A 23100-nucleotide genomic window follows, 5' to 3' on the forward strand; every position below is an offset into this window, starting at 1 on the left:
AGACCACCACCACTGACTGACGCACTCGCAGCATCTCGATGCCGAAATGAACCTGAGCCCGGCCCTACCCGTCCGAGCCGCCGTCCCGGTCTTCCCTCAAGCCGGGCCACCCGACCCGCTGCCACGGCCCACCACCATACGAATTCACCACCAGTTTTCTTCCAGTGGCTCCTTCCGCCCGGCCAGTCAAACGGCAGTCGCGGTTGCTGCTGGGCGTGGAGAGGCTGAGTCACGCACGCACGCACGCGACGCGACGCGGGCCAGCGAGCCAGCCGCGAGAGCCGGCGCGGACGGGGAGGGGACGCGACCCACACGCCTCCCTCCCCCCTCCCTACATTTCCTCCGCACTGTCCCCACCAGCACGCTCCCCCTCCCCCTCGCTCCGCTCAGTGTGTGCCGCCCCGCCCCCACCCCGCCCCCACCTGTTCGACGGAACTCCGGCGAGGCGGCGATGGTCTTCAAGGGCCGCTTCTTCTCGTCGCGGCACAAGTCGTCCGAGTCCTCCAGCCCCGACGGCAGCAACAGCCCGCGCACGCCCACCTCCGCCCCCGGGGCGGCCTCCGCGGCCTCGCCGGCCTCCTCCTCCGCCTCCTCCAGATCCGACAAGAAGAAGCCCAAATCCGAGACCCCCAAGAAGCGCGACAAGCTCTTCGGCTCCGCCGCCGTCGCCGTGCCCTCCCCCAGGGCCTCCCCGGCCTCCTCCACCTCCAGCCCCTCCGCCGCCAAGCACCACCTCAGGGATGCGGCCCCCGCCGCCGCGCTCTCGCCGATCCTCGCCTCCTCGCTCGGCCTCAACAAGATCAAGACGAGATCCGGCCCGCTGCCGCACGAGGGCCAGCGGATGGCCGCCGCGCTCGGGAGCAGCAACCTCGCGCGCGGCCACTCCCAGGCGGGGACAGCCTCCGGGAAGAAGGGCGTCAGCTCGTGGGCCGATTCCACCAGCGCTGGCAGTGCTAGTAACCGGGGCAAGGGAAAGGCCGCCGAGCAGCCCGTGCAACCCGTGCGCGCCGTGGAACCGGAAGGGAAGAGCGCTGCAAAAGGTAGTGGTGATCCTGCGTGTGTATGTACCCTGTTTGCAAGTTTTGTTCATGGCTTTGCTGCATAGTCCTGTAAGCTGGCTACTGATTGGTGGAAGCTAGGGCTTAGAACTTAGTACTAGTGCTGGTGAGCTCTCATATAGGCCGCGAATGGGAGTGTAGGCTCTAGCTATTCATGCTATTCAATTGCTTACTAAGTTGGCGGTTTCCGATAAGACATCACACAGCAGATGATCTGTAGTCTCACCTTAGATGTGTTGAGTTGTCGTGTGACGCAAGTGCGTAACTCATCTTGATGTATGTCGTATCCAGATACCTGGTGCTGACGAAATGAATTTTCTAATCGTTGCCAAATCGAAACGGCAAGAGAATGTTCGTTATGGCTTACCTGTTTTAGTGATTCAGCATAAGGCGACTCCAACTAAATATAAGTGCATTGTGCGCCCCTTAATTCTATATAAACAATTCATTGTGTGATAGTCTTTTTTTCTGACACCTGGTAGGCGTCACTCAGTATCACTTCCTTGACACTTGTCGATGGGTACAGAGCCGTATTCGGCAATTCGCTTGTGCTTCATTTGTTCGTAATATTAAAGTGTTTGGTGCAGCGTACTGAATGATACTGTAGAGATGCATATTGTATTGCTATAGCTGTCTGATTACAATCCTATAGTGCATGGTTTAATTGATTTTATGAATCTCATATGAAGATTACGAGTAGGCTCGAATGCAGTACATTCTACTTTACTACTCCCTCCGTTCCCAAATATAAGTCTTTCTAGAGATTTCAACAAGTGACTACATATGGAGCAAAATGAGTGAACCTACGGTCTAAAATATGTCTACATACATCCGTATGTTGTTGTCCTTTTGAAATGTCTAAAAAGACTTATATTTAGGAACGGAGGGCATTTGTATGCCCATAGGGCAATACCTAACAGCTTCTGGATCTCTATGCAAATTAAAACCAAGTGTGTCTTCTCTATAACTCTATACCATGTTTGTGTGTTCTGGCGTCTTTCTTTTGTGGGGATTGTTCTCTTTGTTCTGCTAATAGATGTTTACATTTGACCTGGTCCTTTGCTCTGGCGCTCTTTTGTCTTGACAACCATATCTGATACGTGGGCATATAATCTATCTTATACACAGCTAAATCTAATTCATTTCGGAACCATTCGGGAGATTTGAGGACTCCGCCCCAAATACCAGCGACCGTGGTAATGATGTATTTGTATATGCTTTCCACACCTTACTTACAAGTAAACGATGAGTTGTCCAACTTTCCCTTTTTTCTTCTTACACGTCTGCATCCACATCTTAATTGGCAGTCTTCATATGATGCCTGTGAAACGCCAAAGGAATCCGAGTCTCCACGCTTCAAGGCCATTATGCAGGCTACCAGTGCACCAAGGAAGAGAAACCCTTCAGATATAAAGAGTTTTTCACATGAGTTGAACTCCAAAGGGGTCCGACCATTCCCATTCTTGAAACCTCGAGGCGTATACAACTTGAAGGTAATCTCAGTTATTGTTCTGGGTGAGATGATTTCAATGCTGTATCCACATTTCACACTTTTATTTTATTTTTGCCTGATTCTTCTACTACCCAATAATTATGATCTTGTCATTTGTTGTCTATGCAGGAGGTGTTAAAAGTTATTCAGGTGAGATTTGAGAAGGCAAAGGAAGAGGTAAATACAGATTTGGCAGTTTTTGCGGGGGACTTGGTTAGTGTAATGGAGAAGTACGCAGACTCTCATCCTGAGTGGAAAGAAACTTTGGAGGATTTGTTAATACTTGCACGCAGCTGCTCTGTAATGACACCCGGGGAACTTTGGCTGCAATGTGAAGGTATAGTGCAAGATTTGGATGATCAACGTCAGGAGCTCCCAATGGGTGTGCTGAAGAAGCTTTACACTCGGATGCTCTTTATCCTTACAAGATGTACAAGGCTGCTCCAGTTTCACAAGGAGAGTGGATTTGCTGAGGATGAAATTGTTATGGATCAGCGAGATAAGATTATACAATCTGCTGATAACAAGATTTTAACCCAATCAGGTCCACATGCTACAACAAGCAGAAGTAGCAAAAGCGATGCAAGAAAATCATACAGTCAAGAGCAGCATAATCTGAAATGGAGAAGAAGCCAGGAGATAAAACCTGTTAAGCTTCTGCCCCTTGACACTGATATCAAGAAAGAGGTTGAATCTCCAACCAGAGAACGGATTTCTTCCTGGAAACCTTTTCCATCACCTGTTCCAAAGCCCCCAAAAGAACCTACCCCTATTAAAGAGGAATCGCCTACTAAGAAAATAGATACACTCGCTACGATTCCTAGCGGCGTTGAGTTAACCAGTCCAGTAGAATCTGTATCACATCAACCACTTCCTCCCAAGCATCAACACAAAACTTCATGGGGACACTGGTCTGACCAGCCAAATATTTCTGAAGAGGGTTCAATAATGTGTCGCATATGTGAAGAATATATCCCTACAAATTACGTAGAAAATCATTCGGCAGTCTGTGCAATCGCTGACAGGTGTGACCAAAAAGGTGTAAGCGTTGATGAACGTTTAGTAAGAGTTGCAGAAACACTTGAAAAGTTGGTCGAGTCTTATACGCAGAGAGACCTTATCAATTCTGTCAGCAGCCCAGATGCTGCAAAAGTTTCAAATCCAAGCATCAATGAAGAATCTGATGGTGCCTCTCCAAAACTGTCTGATTGGTCTAGAAGAGGTTCTGCTGATATGATCGACTATCTCCAAGAGGCTGATAACACTATTTCGTTGGATGATATAAAAAATCTTCCTTCAATGACATGTAAGACTCGCTTTGGGCCGAAATCTGATCATGGAATGGCTACATCATCGGCAGGAAGTATGACTCCTCGATCTCCACTAACGACTCCAAGATCAAATCATATAGACATGCTTTTAGCTGGGAGAAGTGTGATTAATGAGAGTAACGATCTTCCACAGGTAAGCCATGCATACAATTTATGTTATTATATGTATGTCTATGTTTTTGCATTAGTAACAGATCATTCTGCTAGAAAGTTGTTAGTTGTGAAATTACCCAGACTGTGGAAAAGTTAGCTAGTACTCCTATCTTTGTTTATATGAGTTTGATGTGCAAAGCTAGTAACCATGATAATATATACAGAGTACTGAACTACTGATGTTTGATGTTTTATTCTCTTATTTATGAGTTATAACAATTTAATGCAATTGTGCAACTTCTGAATGTTAACTGCTCAAAATAAATAACATAAATACGACATAAAGGGATCCGTAGATTTTCATGATAGTAGGGGAAGTCATTCTTGTATCCCCATTAGCGTTTTTTTTTCTGTTAGGAAATTACTTATATTGCAGAATTAATTAGCTTAGAGCATCTCCAGCCGTTGGCCCCCCAGGAGGCGCTAAAAATCACCGCCTGGGGGCGTACCGGCGCTAACTGCGCGCTGGGGGCGTGATGCTCCCCAGTCGCCGCGCTCACGTTTTTTTGAAAAACAAAATTCGGCACAAACAAGGCGCAAATTCAACCAAACGTCGGCGAGTTCATAACATATTTAAAATATTTTACAAAAGAAGGAAAAAAACACTACTAGACCCGTCGTCGCCCTCGCCCGTGAAGCTCTACATGCCGAGGAGCCTGTAGAACTTCGTGTAGTCGCCGCCGTCGTCGTCGTCGTCGTCGCCTCCTTCGCGGCCGCCGTCCCTGCTGCTCCCCTGCCCAGGGTCGCCGACGCGCGGTGGGTTGGACGGTCCGGGGGCGTCCTCGTCCTCGTCGCTGTCGAGGATCACCACGCCGTTCTCGTCCTCGCGCCCACGCTGGCGGGCGGCTATCTCCTCCAGGGCTCGGCGCTGCCGGACCATCTCGTCGCGGAGGTAGTCGTCCCGCGCCCACTTTAGGGCCTCCTCGTTGGAGAAGCCGCGCCGGACTATGGCCTCGTACTCCGCAGGGAGGCCGGGCTCCACCTTTGGCCTGACCAGCTGGGCAGAGGTGGGGGAGGAGTCGGTGATGCGGACGCCGGAGCTGCGGGTGCGCTGGCTGATCGGCGCGTCCTGGGGCTCCGGCTTGACGGGGAGGAGGGAGGGAGAGCCGGACGAGCGGCCGGACGAGGAGGAGGACGCCGGGTCCATGCGTCTCGGCGTCCACGAGCTCCCACGCCGGCGGGAGGAGGGAGGAGCGGGGTACTCCAGCCTGGGCGTGTTGCCGCCCTCGATGTACTCGAGGACGGCCTCCAGCGTGCGGCCGGGCACGCCCCACCATCGGCGGCGGCCGTCGGAGTTGAGCCTTCGGGAGGGCACGACGCCGTTGGTGGCCTCGAGCTGCTCGGTGTGGCGGCGACGGAAATACTGCTCCCACAGTCGGGAACGTACCTCGGCCCTTCCCTCGCCGCCTGCGGCAGAGAGGCACGGATGCGGGCGATCTCCGCACGACGCGCCGCCCCGGTGGGCGGCGGTGGCACCGGGACCCCGCCGGCGCTGATCCTCCAAGCCCCGGGCACCCGCATGTCTGGCGGGACCGGGTACTCGGCCTCATAGAGAAGCCGAGCTTCGTCCTCGTGAAGGTGGCGGTGGCCGAAGCCGTTCGCCGCCGCGCCGTTGCCTGGAAAGCGCTCGGCCATTGTGTGAACGGGAGACAGCGAGAAGAGAGGGAGGGACGGGTGCGTCGAGGAAAGGGGGCGTCGGCGGTGGAGAGTATGTGCGTCACCGGTGCGGGAGGGATCGGCTTATATAGGCGGCACTCGTGTGGCCGCCGTGTGTACGCGTGGCGGGCGAGAGGACGCGCGTCGTCCCGTCTTCACTGCGCCGCCCGTGAGGCACCAACGGAGGAGGCTGACCGGCGCGGCAGCGCGCAGCAGCTTTGGCATTGATTTCGCTGCGGGAACCGAGGCGATGAGGACGACGAAGCGACGAGTCGCTGCCAAGGAGGGCCCGCTGATTTTCGCGCCAAAAACGGTTCGGCCGGCGCCCCCAGCGCGCCGGGTTCGGCCTGGGTCCGCCGGCGCCAATTTCGGCCCGAGCCGGCGAAAAAAGAGCCTTTGGGGGCGCGACTGGGCCGATTTTTCGGCGCCGGCGGCCGAAAAATCGCCTGGGGGGGCTTGTTGGGGGCGCGGCTGGAGATGCTCTTAGTACCAGCACAATGTTACTTATGTAATCAGAAAGTACCATATAGGACGTGTTTGTTTCACCGTTTTTGGCCTGGCATCTGATTACAGTGTCATCCAAACCCATTATTCATGTTTGGTTGAGGGGGTGTTTGTTTACAGGGACTTTTTGGTGTAGGGACTAGAAAAAGTCCCTCTTAGAGACTTTTTAACCAAACAGGAGGGACTACTAGGAACTAAAAGTTGCTTTTTGGGACTAAATGAAGAAGACTCTCAAGAAGAGTCTTTTTGGGACTTCTCCAACAATGCCCCTCCCTGCACCCATTGCCTCGCCGCCCCATGGTGTTGTTTGGCTGTTATTTTTCTTTATACTAGGGGTAACATGGTTTTTTACATGCCATTTAATAACCTCTAGGGAGGGACTAGGGACTTTTTAGTCCCTGGAAACAAACAGGGAGGGACTTTTTAGGGACTAGAGACTTTTTAGTTGGGACTAGAAAAAGTCCTAGGACTTATGAACCAAACAGGGCCTGAGTTATGCTGGAATTAAATACTGTGGAATCGGATTACAGCGCTGTACAAAGCCGATTACGCCCAGCCCTGGCCGTTAAATGATCCGGTCCTGATCTTTCTTCTCGCTTGACATCTCCTTCATATAGATGCCGAGCTCGACGCATCACTCATCTGTCGAGCAGCATCCACGCCAGTGGCTGGCCATCACCAGATCTGGTTGCTGCAATATCTGCCTCACAGTATCGGGCACCGATGGCCGGCCATCGCCAGATCTTGTCGCTGCATGTGCTGCTGCTGCCATTGGCACCACTGCAGCCGCTAATCTCTCTTCCAATCATGCGACCTCCTCTCAGCTTTTAGGCATCCAAGAACGGCGACCGGCGAGCTCTGTCTTCTTTATACTAGGGGTAACATGTTTTTCTACATGTCATTTAATAACCTCTACGGAGGGACTAGGGACTTTTTAGTCCCTGGAAACAAACAGGGAGGGACTTTTCAGGGACTAGAGACTTTTTAGTTGGGACACCTCTGTTGATTGACTGCCTTTTCTGTGCGACAGTTACCGGGGGTAACCAAACAAAACGAGCAATCGCCTCGTCACAGCCGCAGCACCGTGTATCCTCATTACCTTACCCGTGGCCCAGCCAAACGCCTCCGTAACTTGAGGATGACATGTGGATAGTTCTTCCTAATTGTGCATCTTTGGTATTGATCTAATTATGTATTTCAATGTAACAAGTGCTAACCATTTAATATTTGAAATTTCTTCGGCTTCATCATCAACTTTTCAAGTTGCTAAAATAGTTCCATTCAATCTGTGTAGATTGTTGAACTTGCTGATATTGCACGATGTATTGCAAATACTCCTCTGGATGAAGAAAGTGCTTTGTCCCAATTGGTCACTTGCATAGAAGATCTGCAAGAAATTGTCAATCGTAGGAAGCATGAAGCCCTCACAGTGCAAACATTTGGCACTCGCATAGAAAAGCTCCACCGGTGAGGATCTGCTGAGTCAATACAATTCTTTCAGCAACTTCACTTTTGCTCATTTATAACAGTATTACTATTTTCCTTTTTTAACTCTTGAATTGATTCTGCCTTCTCATTTTCATAAATCCTTCAGGGAGAAATACCTGCAGCTTTGTGACTCAGTTGATATGGACAAGGTTGACTCGTCGAGTACCATAATGGACGAAGAAGATGATGTTGTTCGTAGCTTACGAGCAAGTCCTGTTCATCCAGTCAAGGATCGTACTTCAATCGATGACTTTGAAATCATAAAACCTATCAGCCGCGGAGCATTTGGACGTGTTTTCTTGGCCAAGAAAAGAACTACAGGAGACCTCTTTGCTATAAAGGTATTTTTTGTAGATACTCATGTCATCTGTCAGTATATTTTTTTAGTGAATGTACCAAAAATGGCATGGAGCAAGTAATTGGATTGAAAAACATTAGCGGGCTTACATGAATGTCCTGACAGAGAGAAGTTCTTGTGGGATTTTAGTTTTCAGGGATGGGGGCATTTCCCCCTTGTATTGGCTCCCAGCTTGCTAATTCAAGAAAAAGAAAAGGTCGAGTATAGCTAGTGTTAGTTCTCACATTTCAATCTGGACTACCATCTTTGCCTATTCATGTTTGTTAGGAAAAAGGACAGACCCAGTGCATAGAAGCTCCCACACAAGGTGGGGTCTGGGGAGGGATTATAGGAACCTAGTCTTGCCCCTGCAAAGTGCAATGCAGAGAGGCTGGTTCGAACCCAGGACCTCTTGGCACAAGTGGGGAGGACTTCACCATTGCGCCAGGCACGTAAAATTAGGTTTCGGAAAGGATCATATTACATGATCACTTTCCATCAGAATGGATGTGTATTGTGCTTTTGATAGGACTTGATTGCATGCTGACACACCACATAAATCAATACCATGGGACTGATTTTACTACTAAACGCTTCTCAGCTTATGTTCATGTAGAAGTACAGCAGCAAATTTGAATTTGCTCTGGTAAAGCTTTCATTTGTTTCATGGCGAAGAATACTCATGTGCTGGATTCCTCTACTTTAAGCAGGTACTTAGGAAGGCAGATATGATTCGGAAAAATGCCGTCGAAAGTATATTGGCTGAACGCGATATATTGATCACGGTCAGGAATCCTTTTGTGGTGAGTGAACTTACAATTATGACTATCAACTAGGATATAAATTGATTCTAAAATGGTTATGCTTTTGGAAGGTTCGTTTCTTCTATTCGTTTACCTCTCGGGAAAATTTGTATCTGGTCATGGAGTACTTAAATGGAGGCGACCTGTATTCTTTACTGAGAAATTTAGGGTGCTTGGATGAAGATGTTGCTCGTGTATATCTTGCAGAAGTTGTAAGTTTATTTACAAGTTTGTGTCTGAGCACTTCTCATTTTCTCCCTGTCAATTTATTAAAAAATAATATGCTGCAGGTGCTAGCTTTGGAATATTTGCACTCCATGCAGATTGTTCACAGAGATCTAAAACCTGACAACCTATTGATTGCTCATGATGGGCATGTAAAGGTAACGCACACAGATGATTATTGACCTCTCTCTGAATCATCGTATCTTCCACATTTGATAGTTGTAGAATAGCATTCTTATTTTTCAAATGTGATTCTTATTTCTGTTTGGTTACTGGTTGTATTTACTTTGATAGAAGAAAAGCAGATTCGTAACAGGAGATAAAATAACCAGCCAACTTACATGCTATTGAGTATAATCAATATTCAAGTCCATGATGCGTTATTAGAAACTTTATAATGCCACCATGTCATCATTTTTTTTTTTGGATTTCAGAGGCTCCGAGCTTCGTGTTAGCGTATTAGGTAATGCTAAAAAACCATGATCTTTTTTCTTGGAGAAAAACATAGGATTTCGCTACAAATCGAACGTCAGATTTTTGAGCATGGCAAATCAAATGTTTTTAAGGGAAAATTATGTTGTCGCGTGGATGGTAATTTTTCCTTTAGCAAGCATGGCAAATCCTTGCCATGTTCAGTTTTTGGCCAGGATCTACCATGCTTGCTAAAGGAAATTGCCATCCTCGCGACAACATAAATTTCCATAAAAAATCGTTCGATTTGCCATGGTTAAAAATCTGATGAAAAACACAAGGCACTGTCAAATTTAAGCATAGTGCAGATCCATTGGCTTATTACGAGGTGCTATACATAATTAAAGAACATATTTGTGACACAAGTTTGTTTCTGAATTCCCATTTCTTGCAGCCTAAAATTATTTCATTAGCCACTACTTCCATACCCAATATCCTATTTTCTAAGCATTTTACGGGCAGGAAGAATACCATTTCCGTTATTGCGATACCATGTCTATTTCCTCCTAATATTTATGCTGTTTTTAATCTTCATTTCCTTCAGTTGACAGATTTTGGGTTGTCCAAGGTTGGTCTGATCAATAGCACAGATGATCTATCTGGCCCTGCTGTTAGTGGGGCTTCATTGTATGGAGACGAGGAACCTCAGATGAATGAATTAGAGGAAATGGATCACCGAGCACGGCGACAAAAGCGTTCTGCGGTTGGAACCCCTGATTATTTAGCACCAGAAATCCTTTTGGGGACAGGGCATGGTAAAATGATAAACATAATTTTAGTTTAAATTCTATGTTTTCTTTTGATCTTGACTATTACTTTTTTGCTGTGTGCATTATCTTCACAGGTACTAGTGCAGATTGGTGGTCTGTAGGTGTAATTCTTTTTGAGTTACTTGTTGGAATACCTCCATTTAATGCAGAGCACCCTCAGGTACCATACTTTGCATTTTCTGTATAAAATGTTGGTTGCTAGAACTCAATGTTGGTTTCTGTTATCTGGATGTGTTGATGCAACTTGACATTCTTGTTGTACTTGTTTCTGCAGACAATTTTTGACAATATTCTTAATCGCAAAATACCTTGGCCACATGTCCCAGAAGAGATGAGTTTTGAAGCGAAAGATCTAATTGACAAGTAAGATTTTTTCCAAACCATCTGAGTACTTAATTAATAATGTTTATAGCGTTACATGATAGTATGTTATTGCTTCCTGTTCAAATGTTAATAAGGGCTTTAGGTATTGTGCTTTGTCATATGTGTACTTTGGGGAGTTGGGATCTGGGAGCACTGTTCCAAATATGGCCAGTTAATCGACATCTCGGTCAGTTAATCGCCACTTGGTGGGTCACCGAATAGCCAATTAACTGATTTATCGGACGATTAACTGGAAAATGCGCCTATTTATCCCTACTCAGCACCTGACCGATATATGGTACCAGTTACCGATATCCTGAACATTATCTGGGAGTTAAAGGGCTAATATTATTGCATGTTTGGGCTGCATTCATTTTGATTATTGTTGCAATACACAAAAGAAACCTAACCATACATGTCCACTAATTATACTCCCTCCGTCCCAAAATTCTTGTCTTAGATTTGTCTAGATACGGATGTATCAAGTCATGTTTTAGTATTAGATACATCCGTATCTAGACAAATGTAAGACAAGGATCTTGGGACGGAGGGAGTATCTTCTAAATCATACACTAATGATCCACCTTCTCCTCGAAAAGGAGATTTTAGTGAATAACCAAATATAGCACTGGGGCTAAGGATCTATCATGAGATTCACCTAAATAATCGAAGCCTGAAAGGTATAATCCATTATTATTCATTTATACGCTGTTGGGTAAACTGACATACGATCTTGCTTACTTCAACTGTTCGATCACCGCACAAGTTGCTTCAGATCAAGTTTATTAATTAGAATTTCATATTGTTGGTTGTATTACACAGGTGGGATTTAGAGTCAAACTAGACACAAGTACTTCCATACTCATGTCATTGCAAACAGTTATAGTTGTTCGCCGGATAGCTTGGCATTTGCTCTCTACTTTGAGATGACATAGAACCGGCCTTTATAGTTTTGCAGTTTCTATGAATAGGATAATAGTAGTACTGTAGTAGCATGTTCCGTATATGCTATGTTTGTCACCCGTGCTCTCAGTGGAATATATAGTCTGGAATCTTTGTACATTTTCTCTTTTAAGTATAGGCATGCCATCAATGGTGCAGATTTCAGTTACAAGACCGCTTAGCAACTTCATGCTCAGATTCTAAATGTTTGATCTATTTAATTGCCGATATTGTTTAAGTAAGACTAGAGTGATCTTACAATAAGTTCCTCCAGATTTTTGACAGAAGACCCTCATCAACGTCTAGGATCAGATGGTGCCTCTGAGGTATTTTGATGGTGCTAGAAATTTCCTTTCATGGAACTTTATTTCATTGATACTCTATTAAAATATTTTATGATATATACCTGATTGATGTTGCTAATCCTATTTCCTTTAGGTCAAACAACATCCATTCTTTAAGGATGTTAGCTGGGATACCATTGCTAGGCAGAAGGTGAGATAGTGTTAACGATTATTTTCTGAAGACACGAACTGCATCTCTTTTGTACAGGCATACCAGGGATAACAGAAAAATCATTTGCAGGCTGCCTTCGTTCCCTCCTCAGATAGTGCATTTGATACCAGCTACTTCACCAGCCGTTACTCTTGGAATCCATCAGATGAAAACATGTATGAAGCATATGAGTTTGAGGATTCCAGTGAGAATGGAAGCCTTAGTGGCAGCAGTAGTTGCGTGAGCAATCACCAAGATGACATGGTATGGATAATTTTTGTCTCAGTGATTGAAAAGAACATGATTAAGCAATTTCAGTAGTTGTAGGAAGCCAAAAAAAAGCTGTATTTTCATTTCGGATTGTTAATCTACCTTTATGTTCTTCAGTTCCTTTGGTAAACTGTTTCAAAATTGTGAATTAGGGGGATGAGCATGGAGGTGGCCCCACCGACTTTGAATCCGGCCCAAATGTCAATTACTCTTTCAGTAACTTCTCGTTCAAGGTAAACCTACAGCTTCACAGGCCTTACTTTTCGTTCATATCCAATGATGATTGAAGTATATCAACACATAGATTGAATGATCTTGAATTAACTGTTCCCCAAGTGTGTGTGTTAGCCCTTCCCTTTCCACTATATCAAACATAGCTTACATTTCTTTCTTCGAGTGAATTTTGAATATTACAAGTTTGCACGCAAATTGCAAGAAAATGACAGCTCAAGGACCAAATTGCAAGAAAATTGCTTTGTCCGATTGGTGGACAGGCAATTTGGCGTGCTGTGTGGGAATGGTCTAGTATTTTGTAAGTATGAAGTGAGCCTGGGTTGGACTTGGATGCATCCTAAAACTTGGTAGTTTTGTAGTAGAGTTTTTTTATCCCCAAAATCTGCAATCTTGTAATAGTTTCTACATCCAACCATTTTTACGAAATTTACGCGTCCTGTCCACTGCTTGGCATTAAATATCACCATTTTAACATCATCGTATACTGTTAAGAGCCAGATGCAAATATTCCGCACAATCATTGCCATAGTAGCCAGAGGCAAATATTGAATGCTAAGTTGGTTAAGCTATAGTTCAGTTATCCACTGTAACACATTATACACATAGTACAAATACCCAAAGTTATTAGTAATGTTCCAACACTGCAAATGACAGTTTTGACCTGTCACTGCATCTGTGGTCTGGTTTCAAATGCGAAACCAGTCCTTAAAATGTAAATCCAGTCCCTTTTGTGCATCGCCCTTGTAAATTCTTCTGGCCACAGAATCCATCCCAAAGTTATTAATAATGACCCGGCACTGCAAATAACAGTTTTCACCTGTCATTGTGATTGCGATCTGGTTTCAAATATGATATTAGTCCTTAAATATACATCCGTGAAATTTTATTATTAGCCCCCTCGTGCATATATGCTGCATATCATTCTTTTAAATTCTTCTTGCCGCAGAATCTTTCACAACTTGCATCCATCAATTATGATCTGCTGACGAAAGGATTGAAGGACGAGCCTCCTATGAAACCTGAAACATAGACGCGTTTATACTGAGGTTTGATTTATTTGAAGTAACCAAAACAGTTTACAAGGCGCTTGGGTGGTGTGGATCTTGTACATGTAAGTGCACCAGTTTTATGCGCAGTTAAATATCGCATATGCGATGCTGTTCCATCTAATTGCTACTATCAATTTTGCAGATGAAAGTGAGGCATGGACATCCAGCGGAGTGCAGTTTTGCGGTGGAAACAATTGTGGTGTCATCGTCGGTGAAACATCCTTGACCATAAGTTGGCATGAGTCACCTAGGAGCTCTGCTTTTTTTTTTGGTCCCATCATCGGCCTTGGGTGCCCAAAATTGGTCAAGGTTTACTGTATTCAGAATACAACCCCTGAAAGTGTAGATGGTCTCAGAATTGTCGTAATCGTGGCAGGTCATTGGGGATGGAGTAGGTTTACCTGTACTCAGAACTGTTGCCGTAACATTCACTGGGTATAAAAAATCTGGTCAATGCAAATGCTCCAAATTTCTTGCTGTCAGTATCAGTTTCCTTGATTGACTGGTGCATCTAGAGTATATTTTTACCCAACTAATTAGCTCGAGATCAGTTGACTTAAATGCCAGCAAATATTACGAAGCATAATTCTGGCTTGATTCCATAGAACAGTTGAAGTTTTTGTAACAGAACCGTGCCCTGAAATTTAGCTGAAAATGATTGGATCCAAGTACATGTGCCTTGGGAATCTACTCACTCTGCCCCAAAATATATAGCGCGTACAAGATGCCCAAGGCACCACCTAAGATTCCTAATGCACCAGCAGAGTAGAAAAAAGAGTCGAACATCCAGAGTATTAAATTAATACTAGATTCATCACGAGATATATTTGGTGTTGTAGCTATAGATAATTTTCTATATAAACTCAGCCGAAGTCCATGAAGTACAACTTGAGATAAAACCAATGCGCACTGTATTAACTATCACAAAATGAATCGGTCAACAACAAGTGTGTATGACTTTGAATAATCATGATGCGCTACAAAAATGCAGCAACCAGCCCAATCACCTTTAGAAACAAGACGTTCTGCTCTTTCTATGGCGACATTCAGTCAAATACAAGGTTCCGTCAAAAGGCGTTAGATAGAAAAAACGAGCATTAACATATCCCAGGTAACACTCAAGATAAGAATACACGCCAAAACGATGCAACATCAATGGTCAACCCATGGCAGGAGAAATTTCATCGAACATCGATTGTCAACCAATGGCAGGAGCACTTTCTTCCACCCATATCCATACCCTGATAGTAGGAAACTTTTTTCTTAGGTATTCTCATTGAATGCGTGGCCACATTCCGGGCACTCGTAGAAGATAGTCTGCCCCTCATCCGCTGACCGAAGCTGCAATTGCACGTCAAGAAGGTCGGTAGGATTCAGAACTAGAAAGAGAAAATCATAACTAAAGCTGAAGGTCAGCAAATAACCTGCTTCGTGTAATATTCGAGTTCATGATGGTTGCATTCTGGACAGGCTCGCTCTGTCTAAAGGCAGACGAGGATATATGTGAAACGCTCAAGGTATCCATCCATCCATCCAAAAACTAATAACCAGGGGCAAAAGCAAACAATTTAGCTTACCAGGGATCTTTGCACGATTATGTCCATATTTGGCGCCGATTCAAGAACCACAAACGGTTTCATCTTTAGCTCTCTTCTAATATCCTGTCAACAACGTATGTAATTCAAAATCAAGCACGTGCTCCGGAAACAGAAACTTGTGTTGCCTGGTAAAAGAATCTGCACATGCAAGCTAGCAGGATCTAAAATCAACAGATGTCTTGTACAGTTACACTAGACCACAAAATCAAAATTGTCAAAGTATAACAGTTCTAGGGTAAGCTTACACATCCCGAGCTAGAAAATCATCAATTCTTAATGTATGGAATTTGTTCCATTTAATTAATTAAGCTAATTCATGCATTCCAAAAGACTGAACAATTTTCTCAAGTCCAGCAGTAGCTTGGCAGGACCAGTGTATTCCTTCAAGAAACACGACACTGCAATCTAATTAGCCGAGTATATAAGCCGTTCTGCACACCTAGTTCTTCGTCTGGAACCATTGGTTGATTTTGACAGAGAGAGATGGACGTACCTCCGCGGTGACCGCGTACCGAGTTTCTTTCCCTTCGATATCTGCAGAAAATAAGGGGCCAGTTCTGCATTAGCCACGGGATTGCCAGTCACAAGGATGCTTGGGACCAAGAGTTCTGTGATTCGGGATCCGCAGAGAGGAGTAAGCTTGGGCCTGGAGGAAGGAACGAAGGAAGGGAGGGGGGAGACCTTTGGCCTTGCGCTTGAAGCCGCAGAGGGGGCAGGAGGCGTAGCGGTGGGAGTTGAAGTCGAGGAGGGTGCCGCACACGCCGCAGAACAGGAAGTCGCGCGCCTGCCAGAAAGCCATCGCCGCCGGCCACACCGCGCCGCCGTGCGGGAGATACAGAGACAGGGGGGAGAGAGAGAGAGAGAGAGAGAGAGGGGGGGCCTTTCGTTTACTTCCTCTTCTTCCGACCTCTGTCTGCGGCGATGATCAGCAGGGGAACGGCCGGCTGCGCACTTAGGGTTTCACCGTGGATTCGCAGTCCGGCCCATTAGGATGGATGTGGACCGGTCACCATCAGGCGGAGAAGTGTGTCTCTGCGGGCCCTAGGGAAAACTCTAACGCCTAGCCCAAGAGGCCCGGTAAAGGTGTGTTGGTCACCGCGTGCACGCGCCAGGGGCTAGGTATCTTTTAGTCGGCACTCAAAAAAAAAAATCCTATTTTTTTTTAAATGGGTATCCTTAGTCCCACACAGCTATACGAGAAGAACTTCGACCACTTTAAAACATCACTTCAATCGTTGCTCATCGCCGGGCTTGGTGGCGCTTGCCTATGACCGTAGATGAACGGGGCAAACGGAAATTATGCAAGCCTCACATGGTGCACCGTGTGAGTGCAGCATTTCCCTAAGAGTAACTGGATTTAAGCAAGCGGACTGGTACATCCGTGTACCGCTCCCGCAGCTTGTCTAGTACTTTCTTTTTTCCCTTAATAATTGTTATATTTTGGCATTTTTTCAATTACTAATATATTTTGAAAATCATCAGCATTATGCACAGTTAATATCACGGATGGCGCCAAGTTTTGAAAATCCTTGTCTGACGTACCTTTATTGTGTCTTAGCATTATTTATTTGCACAATCTTTGAAATCTTTGGCATCCCTAGGGGTTTGCACAGCGGATCAAACCAAGGGTTGTAGTATGTTTTTTTTTACTATATCTTAGCGTTGTTGTTTAATATGTATTGCTCAATCTTTGATATTCTGAGCGGCTTGTCTAATACTTTCTTCTTTTAATTACTATATTTTTAATTATGGGAATTTGGTTTTTCATTACATTTCTAAGTACTTTATTTCCCCCCTAATAGTTATATTTTTAAAACACGAGAATTCAAGGAAATGCTCAACTATTATATTTCGACAATCATGAGAATTTTGGACAACTGATATCATCGATGGCATCGAGGATCGTTGTCTGATATGTTTTTACTGTGTCTTAGCATTATTCTTTTATACTATATATTAGATGGCCAACTGCAGCCCGGAAGCGAAGTGAACTATTAAGATTTTTTTTCCTCAACTGTTTGCAAATGATTATGTTCATACTACATTTTTATTTGTCTTGACAATGATCATTGTCCATAATTTTTCTTCGGCGATTTGTTTTTGATGACACGAAGCTTTGTTGGTGATGATATTTTTTTTCCAACTGTCAGTAACTGCGTAAAGACCAACTACAACCAGAAGTTTTCTTTGAACATACTACAATCAGAAGTTAAGCAAACTATGATGACACGTTTAACAGACACTTCTTTAATAAATCATCCTAAAAGGGTGATTGAGAAGGTGAATTGACCTTTCATGTTCCAGCCGGGTTAATAGAAAACCCAAACGCATATCCCACGGCAAATGTCATGAAACATTCGAAACAAGAACCCCACCAGGGAACACATGAGCAGAAGGAAACCAAACAAACCGACAAGACGATCGACGATCAAGCAAAGAGTGCGACTAGCGAGCACATAAAGCATACACGTCTGTCAACCAGGCAGCAGGGGTAAAAGGCCGGGAGAGATAATAGAACACGCCATCGGGCCAGCCACTGTGGTCCAACACCGGACAGCACAACGCGTTATCTGTTCAGCTGCAAGGGTCTCAAGGTCCGGACAGGGATAAAAAACGCACCCAGATCCCAAAACACACCGTTCGGTCAAGGGGACGCAGCGGCGAGAAGCCATGACACAGTCTGACAAGACGCCTAACGGAGCACACGCAAAAGAAGCCCAACGTTCACATTTTGTTTCTACCAATGACCATTCGAAGGAGGCAAGGAGCGCAAAGTCAAACTGCAACTAAACAGGTAAGGAAGATATATGAAACAGTACCCGACGAATGCATTCAGACATAATCCATCCATACACAAAGGGTGTCGTGGACTTAACACACAGATGCCCTAGCGAAAGGACTTAGGTGTGGAGCCATCGCAGCTAGGTTAGCTTAAAGGGGTTAATCGGGACAAATGACACACAGGGTTTATACTGGTTCGGCCCCTCGCAACGAGGTAAAAGCCTACTCCAGTTTGAGGTTGTATTGCTTAGGTTTCGATTACCAGGGAGCGAATACGCTTGACCTAGTTCTCGATCTCTTGTTTCTTGCCTTAACCCGCCGCCGGGTCACCCCTTTATGTACACAGGTTGATGCCCGGCGGCTTACAGAGTCCCGGCCGGCTCATACACAATGTGTCCGGCTCGGTGACTAATTAAGCTTGCCTTACAATACAAGTACACAATATGGCGGTTCATACCCATGGGCCTCAAGTCACCTCTGAGTCTTGGGCTTTCAATAAGCTTGTTCTATGGACCACCATACTCATCATCATCCCGGGCCTTCTCTTCTTAAGCCGCCAGTGGCATGACCCGACCCCTCCTGGGCGGGTCATACCCAATAGTTATATCCCCAACATTAGGCCCGAGGTTGATTTGAACTTGATCACATCAATCTTCAATACTTGACTTAGCAGAATCTTGCATCGTCAACTTTTATGAAGTTGCTATAATCCGCCATGACGTCAGCTCACAGAATCATACTAACCCGCCATGATGTCATCCTGCATTAACTTCGCACGAAGCTCAAAACATCTTAACAGATCTTCATCTTTAATGGACTTTTCGAAATTCGAGGCGCCCGTGCAGTCACATAATTACTTTTTGGCCTCCTCGATCCCCGCGCATGCCAGTTATCCATCTGCTTATAAATTGGGATGATACGTCTCCAACGTATCTACTTTTCCTAACGCTTTTCCTCTTGTTTTGGACCCTAATTTGCATGATTTGAATGAAACTAACCCCGGACTGACGCTGTTTTCAGCAGAACTACCATGGTGTTGTTTTTGTGCAGAAATAAAAGTTCTCGGAATGGAACGAAACTTTGCGAGGAATTTTTATATAATATATAAGAATTTCTGGAGCCAAGACCTACCGGAGAGGGGCCCCTGGGTGGGCACAACCCACCAGGGTGTGCCCCCCTCTCCTGGCGCGCCCAGGTGGGTTGTCCCCACCTGGTGGCCCCGCAGACCCTGAAACCGACGCTATAAAATCCTGTTTTCGGAGAAAAAAATCAGGGAGAAAGAATTATCACGATCCACGAGGCGGAGCCATCGCCAAGCCCTGTTCTTCCTCGAGAGGGCAGATCTGGAGTCCATTTGGGGCTTCAGAGAGGGGGATCTTCGTTCTTCGTCATCACCAACCCTTCTCCATCGCCAATTCCATGATGCTCCCCATCAGGAGTGAGTAATTCCTTCGTAGGCTCGCTGGTCGGTGAGGAGTTGGATGAGATTCATCATGTAATCGAGTTAGTTTTGTTAGGGCTTGATCCCTAGTATCCACTATGTTCTTAGATTGATATTGCTATGACTTTGCCATGCTTAATGCTTGTCACTTTTGGGCCCGGGTGCCATGATTTCAGATCTGAACCGTTTATGTTATCACCATTATATTCATGTTCTAGATCTGATCTTGCAAGTTATAGTCACCTACTACGTGTTATGATCCGGTAACCCCAGAGTGACAATAACTGGGACTTCTTCCGGTGATTACCGTAGTTTGAGGAGTTCATGTATTCACTATGTGTTAATGCTTTGTTTTGGTTCTCTATTAAAATGAGGCCTTAATATCCCTTAGTTTCCAATGTGGACCCCGCTACCACGGGAGGGTAGGACAAAAGATGTCATGCAAGTCCTTTTAATAAAGCACGTATGACTATTTACGGAATACATGCCTACACTATATCGATGAACTGGAGCTAGTGCCATATCGCCTTAGGTTATAACTATCTCATGATGAATATCATCCAACAAGTCACCGATCCACTGCCTACGAATTTTTCCATATTGTTTCTGCTAAGTTACTACTGCTATCATCACTGTTACACTTGCTACAAAATTACTGCTATCAGTATTACTGTTACTATTGCTGCTGCTACTACTATCAAAACTATCAAACTACTTTGCTATGGATCACTTTGTTGCAGATAATTAATCTCCAGGTGTGGTTGAATTGACAACTCAGCTGCTAATACCTTCAAATATTCTTTGGCTCCCCTTGTGTCGAATCTATAAATTTGGGTTGAATACTCTACCCTCGAAAACTATTGCGATCCCCTATACTTGTGGGTTATCAAGACCCTTTTCTGGCGCCGTTGCCGGGGAGCATAGCTATATTTCTTGAGTCACTTGGGATTATTATCAGTTTATCACTATGAAGAATCTGAAGGATGCTAATACTAAGATTTTTCCCTCAAGACGAGGGGAGGTAAGGAACTGCCATCCAGTTCTGCTTTAGATTCACCTTTTGTTATAAGTAAACTTGCAACACCACCACATGCTATTAATTCTGATATGTCGCAAGTTATTGATGATGCTACTTCTGCTATGGATAATGCTTATGATGATGCTAGTACCTTGCTTTATAATGATAATGTGCCACTTGGTGAATTTCTTGATGAACAAATTGCTAGAGTAATACAACATGATGTTGTTGAATCTGATGATGAGCTTGAAACTGAAACTCCTGAAACACCTGCTAGAACTAGTCTTCCTAGATATGAATTGCCTAAGGTACTGGAAGGTTATGTTATGAGTGAAGAAACAACTAGAGATATTCTTGCTTGCAGAGATAGAGATGATCTAGAGAAATTATTATGCAAGTATAAAGAAAAATCTCTGAATGCTAGAATGAAATATGATCCTAAGTTTGCTACTTCACCTATCTTTATTGATGATAAGGAATATGAATTCTCTGTCGACCCAGAGTTAATTACTTTGGTTGAATCTGATCCTTTCCATGGTTATGAAACTGAAACTGTTGTGGCACATCTTACTAAGTTGAATGACATAGCCACCCTTTTTACTCATGATGAGAAAACTCGCTATTACTTTATTCTCAAATTATTTCTTTTCTCATTAAAGGGTGATGCTAAAGCTTTGTACAATACTCTTGCTCCTGGTTGTGTGCGTAGTCCCCAAGATATGATTTATTACTTCTCTGAAAATTATTTCCCTGCTCATAAGAAACAAGCTGCTTTACAGAAAATATTTAACTTTGTGCAAACTAAAGAAGAGAGTCTCCCACAAGCTTGGGGAAGGCTTTGCCAGTTACTTAATGCTTTGCCTGATCATCCTTTTAAGAAAAGTGAAATACTTGATATCTTCTATAATGGACTAACCGATGCTTCTAGGGACTTCCTAGATAGTTGTGCTGGTTGTGTTTTCAGGGAACGAACTGTTGGACAAGCTGAAGAATTATTGAATAACATATTGAAAAATTATGATGATTGGACTATTCCTGAACCATTGCCTAAACCCACTCCGAAGAAGAGGGGTATATTATATCTCAGTCCCGAAGATATGCAAAAGGCAAAGAAATCTATTAAGGAAGAAGGTATTAAAGCTGAGGATGTTAAAAATTTACCTCCTATTGAAGAAATACATGGGCTTAATACACCACCACTGCCTAAGGTGGTAGAGGTAAATTCTCTTATGAAGTTCAATGATAATGACAATCCTCACAATATGCATCCTAGTCAATGCCTTTATGAGTTTGAAAAATATACTAAAAAACAAGATCACTTCAATGCAAATGTTACGAAACAATTGAAATACAATTCTGATATGATTGCTCGCTTGAGTGACTTGTTATTTAGAATATCAAATGATGTTAGAGGTGTTAGAAAGCATGCTTCTATGGTTCAAACTCAGTTAGAACAAGTTGCTAAATCTCAAAGAGAGTTGCTTGATGAAATGAATAATAATATGCATGACTTTGCTGTTAGAGTTGCAACTAGAGGAGGTAAAATGACTCGGGAACCACTTTATCCTGAGGGACACCCAAAGAGAATTGAACAAGACTCATAGAGAAATAACACTAGTGCACCTAATCCTTCTAGAAAGAAAAAGAAAAGGAAAAATGATAGGACTTTGCATACTTCTAGTGAAACTGAAATAGAGAAACCTCCTGATAATGATAATGAAGCTTCTATCTCTGATGCTGAAACTCAGTCTGGTAATGAACACTCACCTACTGATAATGAAAAAGATAATGCTGATGTTCATGAAAATACTCAGCCAAATAATAAAGGACCAGACAATGATGTTGAGATAGAACCACCTGTTGATCTTGATAACCCACAAGCTAAGAATAAAAGGTATGATAAAAGAGACTTTGTTGCTAGAAAACACGGTAAAGAAAGAGAACCATGGGTTAAAAAATCGATGCCTTTTCCACCTAAGCCAACTAAAAATAATGACAATGAAGAATTTGAGAGCTTTGCTGAAATGCCGAGGCCAGTCTTTTTGTGTACTCGCTTGACTGATATCTTGAAAATGCCTCCTTATGCAAAGTATATGAAAGACATCATCACAAATAAGAGAAAAATACCGGAAGGTGAAATCTCTACTATGCTTGCTAATTACACTTTTAAAGATGGAGTACCTAAAAAACTTGGGGATCTGGGAATACCAACTATACCTTGCTCTATCAAAAAGAATTATGTGAAAACTGCTTTGTGTGACTTAGGAGCTGGTGTTAGTGTTATGCCTTTCTCTTTATACAAAAGACTTGACTTGAATAAACTCACACCTACTGAAATATCTTTACAAATGGTTGACAAATCAATTGCCATACCAATTGGTATCTATGAGGATGTGCCCATTGTTGTTGCTAATGTTACTATTTTGACTGACTTTGTTATACTTGAGATGCCCGAGGACGACAACATGTCGATTATCCTTGGTAGACCCTTCTTGAATACTGCAGGGGATGTTATTGATTGCAATAAAAGCAAATCACTTTTCATATTAATGGTAATGAACATACGGTGCACTTTCCGAAGAAACAATTCCAAGTGAATGGTATTAATGTTATTGAAAAAT

The 23100-nt window shown here is 44.1% G+C and overlaps 2 protein-coding genes across 2 annotated transcripts; one reads left to right on the top strand and one right to left on the bottom strand.

The window, feature by feature from the left end:
• The first annotated feature begins 383 nt into the window (after positions 1 to 383).
• On the top strand, positions 384 to 14123 carry LOC123087106 (probable serine/threonine protein kinase IREH1). Its single transcript, XM_044509006.1, has 18 exons — positions 384 to 1040; positions 2187 to 2254; positions 2366 to 2551; positions 2680 to 4014; positions 7489 to 7661; positions 7789 to 8023; positions 8730 to 8822; positions 8894 to 9034; positions 9113 to 9205; positions 10063 to 10273; positions 10363 to 10448; positions 10563 to 10651; positions 11868 to 11919; positions 12032 to 12088; positions 12179 to 12352; positions 12511 to 12591; positions 13539 to 13703; positions 13784 to 14123. The coding sequence occupies exons 1-17, from the start codon at positions 452 to 454 to the stop codon at positions 13620 to 13622; spliced, it is 3747 nt and encodes a 1248-aa protein (XP_044364941.1). The 5' UTR covers positions 384 to 451; the 3' UTR covers positions 13623 to 13703; positions 13784 to 14123.
• Positions 14124 to 14574: 451 nt separating this feature from the next.
• On the bottom strand, positions 14575 to 16151 carry LOC123087107 (DNA-directed RNA polymerase I subunit RPA12). The gene is made up of 5 exons (XM_044509007.1): positions 15921 to 16151; positions 15733 to 15773; positions 15219 to 15302; positions 15066 to 15122; positions 14575 to 14982 (listed from the first exon to the last, which is right to left on the bottom strand). The coding sequence occupies exons 1-5, from the start codon at positions 16036 to 16038 to the stop codon at positions 14905 to 14907; spliced, it is 378 nt and encodes a 125-aa protein (XP_044364942.1). The 5' UTR covers positions 16039 to 16151; the 3' UTR covers positions 14575 to 14904.
• Between the last annotated feature and the right edge of the window lie 6949 nt (positions 16152 to 23100).

Source organism: Triticum aestivum, chromosome 4A (assembly GCF_018294505.1).
Source record: "Triticum aestivum cultivar Chinese Spring chromosome 4A, IWGSC CS RefSeq v2.1, whole genome shotgun sequence".
Lineage (NCBI taxonomy): Eukaryota > Viridiplantae > Streptophyta > Magnoliopsida > Poales > Poaceae > Triticum > Triticum aestivum.

What these genes read in the sequence shown, in the direction of transcription:
- LOC123087106 (XM_044509006.1), top strand. Translation starts at nt 452, where the DNA reads ATGGTCTTCAAGGGCCGCTTCTTCTCGTCGCGGCACAAGTCGTCCGAG. An exon ending in AGGGAAGAGCGCTGCAAAAG is followed by an intron (nt 1,041 to 2,186) that starts GTAGTGGTGATC and finishes TCTTATACACAG; the next exon opens with CTAAATCTAATTCATTTCGG. An exon ending in ATACCATTGCTAGGCAGAAG is followed by an intron (nt 12,089 to 12,178) that starts GTGAGATAGTGT and finishes AATCATTTGCAG; the next exon opens with GCTGCCTTCGTTCCCTCCTC.
- LOC123087107 (XM_044509007.1), bottom strand. Translation starts at nt 16,038, where the DNA reads ATGGCTTTCTGGCAGGCGCGCGACTTCCTGTTCTGCGGCGTGTGCGGC. An exon ending in GGTACGCGGTCACCGCGGAG is followed by an intron (nt 15,303 to 15,732) that starts GTACGTCCATCT and finishes CGTTGTTGACAG; the next exon opens with GATATTAGAAGAGAGCTAAA. An exon ending in TAATCGTGCAAAGATCCCTG is followed by an intron (nt 15,123 to 15,218) that starts GTAAGCTAAATT and finishes GTCTGCCTTTAG; the next exon opens with ACAGAGCGAGCCTGTCCAGA.